A 10,932-nucleotide genomic window follows, 5' to 3' on the forward strand; every position below is an offset into this window, starting at 1 on the left:
GATCTGGGTACTGTTGTTAGACCACTGGGTGGCGGCCATTGCTACCTCCTCTTCCTCATCCGATGCCAAGAATGGCTAAGCATCGGTAAGATTAGTGACATATCTACCAAGAAGGTAGACCATGCAACAGCTATGGGGCCTGGGGGAGGGCGGTAAACGCTGAACTGCATCTCCTGTTCCTGACATAGATTCACTGCCACCACAATGGGGAGCTCAGTGCAAATTATTATTATTATTTACAGCTTCCATTATTATCAATGGTAACTGTATAAATTCCTACACAGTGAGCTCCCCACTCTTTTCTTCTTTTTAATAAACAAATAGTAAATTTGTCATGCTAGGTGTTTAATGTTACCTGGAAGTGTGTTTTGGTGGGGTCATACTGTTTTGCTATGATGCCCTATGAGATCTACGTACGCCCTCATTCTGATTTTCCTACTGCAATCTTCCATATCTCATTGGTATACATGGACATTCATCCAATGATTCCCTTCCCAAACAGAACTGAATAATAAGCTCCAATATGCTTGTCCCAATGCACTGCAAATGGCCCTACATACGTTTCTATGGAAAATAGCAAAGTTACGTCTGGCACAAAGAGGTAAGCATACCGCAAGGAGGGACCTGCCAGTCATACAGAATGGGCAATCGTCTGTGCTCAAGCTGCGACAGAGTAACATCTTCTGTGATGCAGATGGCTGAGCAACAGGCCGGGTGAACCACCATGCCTGCCCTCATTTCTATATTGTTCAATGTTACAAGCAACAATTGGAGATAAGAACCATGAGAATGTTGTAGACAATTGTTCTTCCAAATTCTGGGCTCCCAGCTGCCCACGAGGGTTGTCATTGGACGCTGTCCACGAGATGAAGAAAATGTATTCATCTCTGCTTTCTATTGTGTTTCTTTGAAATGTTCCATGCTTTAACCAACCAAGGACAAATGCCTGGCATGGAAATTCTGAGGCTTGACAAGAATAATTGCTTCATGTTTTGATTTTCATCTTCCGAGGTGCTTTATAATTCAATGACAAAGGCTCTCAAGAGCTTTTAATGCAAAGTGTGGGACTGGCCTGCCATGCAAATACTGCACCTGTGTGAACATACTAAAAAGTTTTTTTTACAGAGGTTGTACCATGGTTCACTATTTCTTTTTCGTTTAGATATTGCTGTTTCATCCTTGCTATGGCGCTCCCTGCTGTTCTTTTGATTGCCTCTCAGAATGTCCACCTGTGGCCACTGGTGGAGAGAAGAAGTTGCATCCACTGCTCTGATTTTTATTGGCTGGTCTACACAATAGCAGGACTCACTCCATTGTCTGCATACAAGAGAATCAAGGGGAAGCGTCTGAGCTACCGATCATGTGTGTCCAACACTGGGCCTGTCAGGTGGACATTCTGAGAGGGAATGAAAAGGACACCAGGGGGCACCATAACTATGTAGCAGCAACATCTAGAAAAGTACTTTTAAATACCATTTTAGGGAATTTTGAGTTAATAGAGGGGAGTCTCCTATTCTGGGCCTGCAATCTCAATATGTACCTCCGCTGATCAGCTGTTGGAGAAAGCTGCGGCGCTCACTAGAGCTCTGGTGAGCGTCACAGACTCCTTGAGCTCACCAAACACAGCTCTATTCATTGGATAAAAGCTGTGATTGGTATTGCAGCTCTACCCCATAAATTGCATTGGATTGAGCGGCCCCAAGGCCATGTGACTGATGAACGTTCGTCACTGGTCTAGAAAAAGGCCTAAGCGCTCATGCAACTCAGGAGCCTCTTCATCCAGCTGATCAGAGGGGGTGCCTGGAGTCGGACCCCCACAATCTTATATTGATCATGTATCCTGTGGATAGGCCGTCAATATCAAAATCCCGGAGAGCCCCTTTAATGGGGACTGTGTCATGCTTCCTTTGACCTGTGGTGATGCTTGTCAGTGGAGGACACTTCTAATACACAAGTATTGTCCAAAACAGGGAACCCCTTTCGACAGGTTGTGCAATATAGGCATCGTAGGAAGCTTTTTCTCCCCTTGTGATTCTTACTTAGTGGTAAAAATTTGAGGTTTGCTGAGTTGACATGCCACCAGACTGCAAGATCATAAAGTTGAAATCATAAATTGAAAGGATTTTTAATTCTGATAAAGCAACGCATCTTACAGGGGTTGTGTCACGATTAAATGATATTTTAATATAATTCAGCATAAAAAACGAGTTACATTTGTAATTTCTATTACAAAGATGTTCCATTTGTGAGGTATTCTCTTTACTTCATTATAACAGCACCCACTGGTGCTTAATCTGTGTAGTAATGTGCACGTCTATCTACTTAGGTGGACACACATGCTCAGTTTCATATTTTTTTTTGAGATTGTCAGGTAATTGTCAGAGATATGTTCTTTGTTCCCCTCATTGCTCTGTAGGGTTTTTGAAAATGGGTTTGTAAACCTGACAACCTCTTTAAAAACTCTCCAGAAAACAAGTCTTGAGGATTTTTACGGGAACGGTGGACCCTACCAAAATGTTAGCCTCCATATACCACTTTCAGCATTGTGCAGGAACCCATTAATAAACTAGGGATTCAAAAAATTTGATGATTGATACCTGGGCATTAATTAGGTGACGTATAGGTTTCTATATGTATACATTGGTAAATGATACCTCATTGATCACTCACCACTCCCATTCGGACACTTTCCTTCTGAGGGTCCTGCTGGACTCTACTTCCTACTCTCTCTTGACACACAGGAAATAAGTGCTCAGCCAATCACAAGCTGCGTTGGGCAACCACTACGGCCAGTGATTGGCTGAGCAGTCAATTCAGAATGCAAGCGGTGAGGGTGAGCATCACTTCTTTTTTCCTTTATTTCATGCCATCGTGACCATTTTTAAACTAAAAAATAAATAAAAATGAGCCACACAACTCCTATAGTTATGTTAGAAATGTGGATTTTTTTCAAATTGGCTTGTATTTTATTTTATTATGTAGCAATTTAACACGTAGAACTGGTTTTTATTTCCTTATATTGAAGGTTAATCATTAATCCTGTTGAGGGCAGCAAAGTTCTTATTTGTTTCTAGTTTTTGGCAATCTCCTCTCTTCGTATGGATTGTAAAAGGCATTCAGTTAATGACTTCAGAGGCAGAAGCTACAAGGAGCCCTACAGTGCAAAATATACTATAAAAATACAAAATTATACAAAAAAAAAACACTACACAACTAATTTACCAGTCTAATAAACAAACGTAAACTGAAAACTATAGTAATACAGTGAAGACTGGAAGATGTAAAATATTCATCTATTCACTATGCGAATTATTAAAAGCAGGTTTTATGACACTGTCACTGTATATTCAAATTAGTGACACATTTGCATTTTAGTAAAGTTTCACCTTTGACTAATTTTGTCTATCTTTCGGTTATTCATCCCCACTACTAAATTCGTGTAAAATACATAGCTAAATCTCTCTCTAGAAGTTGAGAAGGAAGTTGTGGGGGCATGACATACTATATGTATTTCTAAGGCTGTACGTTAGGGGCTATTTTCTATGAAGGGAGGAAGGGGTCAACAATAGCTAATTGCAATGCATCCTAGGATACAGGAGCTTAATGAGCTGCTGCTCACCCACAGAAAGGAAAGAAAGTCCTCCAGACAGGCGAGTCAAACCACAGTTTTAATTTTGGGAAATAACCTCTTTAATGGACAGTTTATTGTGAACACTTACTTAGGTTCTGTTTGTACTACTGTGAAAATATGTTGGCGATATGCCCCATATGTATGTGGTTGTACACCTATACAGTTTCTCTACTTTGCCCTTTGACTCCTATTGTATAGAAACATTGAAACGATGAGTCAATTAAAGGGGCTGCTCATCCCAGACAATGGGGACATATCGCTAGGATATGCCCTCATTGTCTGATAGGTGCGGGTCACACCTATATCGAAAATGGAGCCCCGCAAAGTGGTGGCTGGAGGACTCTGGTCCGGCCATCACCAAGCGCTCTCCCCATAGAAGTGAATAGGAGCGCACCGCGTATGACCGGCCACCACTCCCATTCACTTCTATGAGCCTGACAGAAATAGTCGAGCCAGCGCTCGGCTATTTTTGGCAGGCTCCATAGAAATGAATGGAGGGTGGTTGCGCATGCGCAGTGCACGCTCAATTACTTTCGGGGCTCCGTTCTCGATGTAGGTGCGGGTCCCAGCGATATGCCCCCATTGTTTGAGATGAGACTACCCCTTTAAGCTTTTCAATGCAGTTAAAAAGGAAGATATACCGTACATATAGTGCACTCTATTGGCATATGTCATGTCCACAGACCTCTATAAATATATTTGGCATATATAGCATGACTGGAATCCGAGAATCAGCAATCTGACAGCAGATATACTTAAAGAGTGAGAATCTCAACAGGGTTAACGTCTACAGGATTGGAACGTGTCCTCTGCGTCATCATATGGCAGACGGCCTGGATTATAAATGCTTTACGTGTTCCCTAACAAACAGCTAGAATTAGCTCTCGCCCTAAATGGTCCAATTACTCATCTAACATATCTTGGATGGGCCATATAGTGTGATGTATGCAAACCCACGGGTGCTTATACAATGTCAGTTTTTTGGCTTAGGGGAAATCTTCCCACTCAACATCTGAGAAATGAGGTCTAGAGTCATGAAACGTGTCGTCATATGGTAAAATTGGATAATAGGCCACTTATCCGAAAACTTGATCCCCAACTTGATCCTAGTAATTGACTTTAAAGGCTATGTACACTTTTGGATGCATTTTTTAATGATTGCATTCTACTAATTTTGGACTACAAATCATTTTTTCAATTGTTCTTAATTAAAAGTGTTCGGCCGTTTCTGAGTTACAGGGGTTAATATTCAGTCTGTTTTCAAGCTGTCACTTTCTGTTTTCTTTGAATCCCGTTATCTAATGGCTCATGTGTAGCTCTTATCTCCTGACCTCATAAACACTTATTTAAGCTATATTCTTATCAGTGTGATCAGAATTGAGCTATAATGACTGTTTATCAGGTCAGGAGATCAGCGATAAGAGCTACGCTTGAGCCATCAGATGACAGGATTCAAAGAAAACAAAGTGACAGCTTACAGATAGACTGATTTTAATCCTTGTATCTCAGAAATGAATAAACCTTTTTAATGAGACCAATTGAAAAAATTATTTTTAGCCCAAAATGAGTAAAATGCAATAATAAAAAATTCCCCTGTGATCCTCTCTTTCTGTAGCCAATTACATTATGGGGAGATTTATCAAAACTGGTGTAAAGTAGAACTGGCTTACTTGCCCATAGCAACCAATCAGATTCTACCTTTCATTTTTAGAGCTTCTTTAGAAAATGAAAGGTGGAATCTGATTGGTTGTTGTGGGCAACTAAGCCAGTTTTGATAAATCTGCCCCTATGTGCATCTAGTATACAATACAGCTCTGCTAGTGGGATTGTGTGCGGCTCACTGCATGTATCAAGCGACAATAAGTTGAATGGCTACTTGCCATTTGGTGTCAATGGTGTCGCACTGTGACAAGTGAAATGCAGCGACTGCAACACCATTGACACCAAATGGCAAGTAGCAATTCCCATTGGTATTGACTTTTTAGAATTTTAAAGACCAAAATTGGATATCCATCTTAAGGGCTCTTTCACACGAGCGGATGCCGTGCGGGTAATCCACTGCGTGAAAGAGAGCCAAGCCCCGATCCGGACAGCATAGACACGGAGCATTAACATGATTGATAATGCTCCGTGCCTCTCTGTGACCTTTTTACTACAAAATCACGGTGACAACTTTATCTGTGATTTTGTAGTAAAAAGATCACAGAGAGACAGAGAGCATTATTAATCATTTTATGTCCAGAGCGGGGCTTGAAACTCTTTCACGCAGCGGATTACCCTCGCGGCATCCGCTTGTGTGAAAGAGCCCTAAAGGGTTCTCCACTTTGCACAATCCTTACTTTTTAGAAGGGTCTCTTAACAATAGACAGACCACAAAGTGTCCTCCTGCTAATATCCCCAGCAATCAGCTGTGATCGTGGAGGAAATCTGATTGTAAGTGATCAATCTCTCTGCACTGCCACTGCAGTGGAAATTAGGTATTGCACCCTGGCCACTCAAATCTATTATTCTGTATAATGCTGGGCAGGATAGGCCATTCAGCGTAAGAGACACTCCTTGTTACTGCTGTCCAATCTGGCAAAGAGATGAGGATTCAGAATAGTTAAACCTCATTTCTTAATTCAGAATTCCCGAAGGGTATGGCCTGACAACATGGCTGACCACATACGACCAAGACACCTCCACCTATGGCAGCCAATAGTCACACAATTTTACTGCAAAATCCTATGGTCATTGGCAGTAGCAGGTCTGTGTGGCTTGATCACATGTGGCCAGTTGTATGCTTTAGGGTCCATTGACACGACTGTATGTATTTTGCAGTCTGCTAAACGCGGATCTGCAAAATATGGATTTTTTCTTTTTTGTGGATCCCTTGACTTTAATGGGTCTGTGGTCTGGAATGGATATACTGTGCGGAAAGCACACGGATGTCTTCCATGTGCTTTCCGCATCCATATTTCTGTTATTCAAAAGATATATTTCATGTGCTGTACTTGGCCACAAAATGCAATTCACAAGGCCATTGTCAGTGAGTCCACAAAACAAAATGGATGCAACGCAGATACCATCCCTATTTTGCAGATTCATATTTTGCTGACTGCAAAATACACGTGCAGCGAGCCCGTGAGGAGCCGGTGCAGTGGATTGGACTGGTAGTGGCCAGAATTAAAAGTATAAAAGAGCAAAATATAATTTAGTACTTCCAGTAGTAGTAGGTACATAGTGCAATCTCTGTCACCAGATGGTGAAGTATTGTGGCTGCTCATCTGCAAATTAAATGACACCTGCAGGCACTTTTGGGTATAGGTGTCCACGGTGTGATGCAGGCCTGGAGCTAGATTGGCCTGGATGGGTGTCTGACCTGTAGTCCCTCACCTGCAGCAGAATCTGTAAAACTGTGGTTGCTAGTCAGTCTGCTGACTAAGCACGCTGTAGCTTTTATGGTGGAAGTTGTCTCAGTTCTAGGAATCTCTAAAGCATGTGCTTTCTTTCTCTTCACTGTCTGGACTCAAACTCTCCCTCCTGGCAGGAAGCAGGACCAGCCCAGAGTAGTTAACCCTGTTCCTGCCAACCATACCTTTTCTGTACAGGGCATAACATTAACATAACAAACAATACATAATATAGCAATTACAGATACCCCAGGTCTGGGGGGTACTGCACATACGGTCGTGTGAATGGACCCTTAATGGTATATGAAAATGGGTTTTCTAAACTGGACACCTTTAAGCATTTAATAGGATAAAAAAAAAAAAAATCATATGACCTTCAAAAATGTGATTTTTATTTTTATTTTGCAGTGTATGGACACAACATGAAAAGCAGCAATGACTTTATTGGCAGGATAGTCATTGGTCAGTATTCATCGGGCTCCCCAGAATCCAACCACTGGCGACGTATGCTGAATTCGAACAGGACGGCAGTGGAGCAGTGGCACAGCCTGAGGTCCCGTGCAGAATGTGACAGAGTATCACCAGCCTCACTGGAGGTGACGTGAGATCCGAGGGAAGTGGCGTCACGCAACGCTTAGTCGCAAGGAACCATGGGATCGGGAGCCGTTATTCCTCTGCTTCTGATTGAACGGCGGCATTTAGCCTATGTGCCTCAGTACATATTCATGATGCAAATCATGTGTTAAATGTTGGTCTAATCAGCTTGTTCTGACCGCGTCTTGCGATTTGCTGATCATCCTTATAACTTTCAAGGCCTTGCACACCCATCACAATCTCTAATCCATCCATCGCGAGAATCAAAAGACGTAGAGAGCTGTGTATAAAAGTCCCAAAATCTGGACTATTAGTGTTAAGACGAGCCTGTGGGGCGCTGTCATTCATCCAACCTATTGTACTCCATTTAAAGGGAGATCTTGGTATATGTAGTCTAATTTGTGAATGTGGTAAAAAAATTAAATCATGAAAAAAAAAAATATTGAAAATACGTGGCACCTCTCCGAAATGCAGTTTCCTCCTTATACGTTAAATTCTATATCTGTTGACGTATGTGCGTGAGTATGTTTGTGCGCTGACACATATCTATATTTATATACTTGTTTATACAGTAAAAATACAAATCCGTATTTATAGATATTGATTGGAAGATATCTTAATATATCAAGATACATATATATATATATATAATGTTAAAATAAAGCTATATATTACAATAAAGCATATGTGATTCAATCGCCCAGGATACTGTAATGCAGTGAGAACATGTGGCCAATGCAGAATAATTATCTTTCCTCTTCAGATGCACAATTACCCTTCTCTTACTGTCGTCTCTCATGATATGTCTGCTATGTTACATAATTGCATTCCCCATTAAATATCAATTCTGGAGGCTTTTTTTCCCTGTTCCTCTGTTATTCCACAGAAATGTATCAATTAATTGTATTCCTACACAGTCAGCACTAATTGGACAGTGTCACAGAGTATAGAGATACCCCCCCAACTGGTAACACCCGGCTGTCAATGTAGCCATAAAGTTCTAGCAAGAAATCACTGAAATAAATAAATAAAAATACAAATAAACAATGATAAATAAATGCAAAGGAATAATCAAATAAATAATAATAATGATAAATAAATAAATAAATAATGCAAATCAATAAATTGGATCCATCACTGTAGAAAAATGCCCCAAAAACATCATTTTTAATACATAAATTAAAACCGTGTTGCAACTACAGATCCATTGGGCCAGACTCTGCCATACCCTATAATTATCCACAGCCACAGGGAGGCGTACGATGTTCATTTTGTGGTGTGGTGTTGCCAGGAGAAAATGAGCAAGCCCTGGGTTTGCCCTACATTGATAGATCACTTGCTTCGAACCTGTGACCCTATAAAATAATTTCAGATGAATTTTCACCAGTTAATCTACTGGTTATCATCACTAGGAAGCAGGAAAGACCATTAACAAGGGTTAGCTAACTAAAGGCCACATATGGTGCAGCCAGGAGCTGGTTTACTCATTGAACTTCTAGTAGGAATAAAAGAGGAAAACATGCTCCAGAATTGCTATTTCAGGGAGAATACAAAGATTTACTAAAACTGACATGTCAGGAGAGCCGACAGGTACTCTTTAAAGGGGTTCTCCGGGACTTTTATTCTGGATAGTTCATTAATATTGAATCAGTGGAGGTCTGACACCAGGGACCCTCGCTGATCAGCTGTTCGAGAATGCACCGGTGCTTGCAGTGGCCTTCTCTCAGTTTAACCTAGGCCAGTGACGTCACGTTTATCAGTCACGTGGCTTAGACGTAGCTCAGCCCCATTGAAGTGAATGGAGCTGCGCTGAGATACCAATCACAGCCACTATCAAGTGGACGGCGCTGTGCTTGGTGACCTGAGAGAAGGCTGCGGCGCTACTGAGAGCATAAACAGCTGATCGGTGGGGTCCCAGGTGTCAGACCCCCATCAATCACTCCACCTCTGGATAGGTCATCACTATAAAAGTCCCAGAAATCCCCTTTTAAGATGGGATATGACTTTAAAGGCAACCTGTCACCACAGATCTGCAGGCAGTCTGTTATAAAGCAGGAGAAGCTGAGCAGATTGATATATATAGTTTATAGGAAAAGATTCAGTAAAACTTGTAATTTATCCATTTATGCTTAAGAGTCATGTGGGCGGTCCTACTCAATGACTGACAGTTAACTGTGCATGCCCAAGCACACAGGGAAGGCTGTCAATCACTGATAGGACCGCCCATATGACTCCAGTGCATAAAAAGAGCTATAAAGCTCTTCCTGCTCTATAACCTGCTGCCTGCAGATTGCACTGTATTTAGTGGTGACAGGTTCTCTTTCAAGATGTGTATTGAGGCACATTATTTAAGAAAAAAATACAAGATACCGTTTGCAAGTCTAATGCTTGTGCTTGAATTTTTTTTCCAATATGCATTTCAATAGCAGTCTGTGAGCACTGCTCAATGCTGTATTGTATAGTTCATAAAACGTGTAGTCTAAGAATGTATATTTATTAAAAATAAATCTATATTTATTTGTGCCATCCATATCTTGTACGCAGATTTTACCTAAAAGATGTGTGAAATGTGTCTGTATAAGGCTAGTTTCATACAAGCGGAGTTCTATGGATCCTGCATTGAGAGATACTACCTGAATGCCCGCTGGCCTCATTAACTATACAGGCGCACATCCGTCCAAAACTCTGCAAATATGCCTAGAATTTATTCTGATTGCCTGATTGGAGCCGGGAAGGAATTTTTTATTCCCCTAAAGTGGGGAAAATTAGCTTCTGCCTCACAGTGTTTTTTTTTTTTGCCTTCCTCTGAATCAACTTGCAGGAAGACAGGCCGAACTGGATGGACAAATGTATTTTTTTGGCCTTATGTACTATGTTACTATGTAATTGGCCACACAAACACCACCTCATGCAGGGGAGGAGTGAGGTGGAGAGGATAACAGTGGTGTCTGCAGCAATGAGGGTGGTTGCAGTCCTCACGATGGCAAATCCCTGCTCCAGTGCTCTCCTAGGCCATGCGGGCAGCAAATAGAAGGACGCAACCTTAGGCCTTTAGACGGTCTACTGCCTAATGTTGGCTGGGGTGCATTGGATGTTAAGCAAGCTGGGCACCCCAGCCACCCCCCAGGCAGGAGGCCCCCTAAAGACCTAGGGTGAGCTTCACTGGGAAGAAGGGTTGTGCCCTTCTATTCACTGCCCTCGCAGCCTTGTAGAGCACTGGAGCAAGTACAACAGCTGCAGTTGTACATCTAACTTTTTTCTGAGCTGGTGGGTGGAGAGTTGGAGACTAGCTAGAATCATGTCTGCCCATACACT

General features: G+C 41.8%; 1 protein-coding gene across 1 annotated transcript in view; it reads left to right on the forward strand.

The window, feature by feature from the left end:
• The window catches only part of SYT17 (synaptotagmin 17), a 105,522-nt gene extending 95,439 nt beyond the window's left edge, over nucleotides 1-10,083 (forward strand). Inside the window, exon 8 of the mRNA XM_044303750.1 lies at nucleotides 7,432-10,083. Coding sequence (XP_044159685.1) covers nucleotides 7,432-7,628 — 197 coding nt within the window. The 3' untranslated portion in view covers nucleotides 7,629-10,083. The remainder of the gene's footprint in view (nucleotides 1-7,431) is intronic.
• Nucleotides 10,084-10,932: the final 849 nt, after the last annotated feature.

Source organism: Bufo gargarizans, chromosome 8 (genome assembly GCF_014858855.1).
Source record: "Bufo gargarizans isolate SCDJY-AF-19 chromosome 8, ASM1485885v1, whole genome shotgun sequence".
NCBI lineage: Eukaryota > Metazoa > Chordata > Amphibia > Anura > Bufonidae > Bufo > Bufo gargarizans.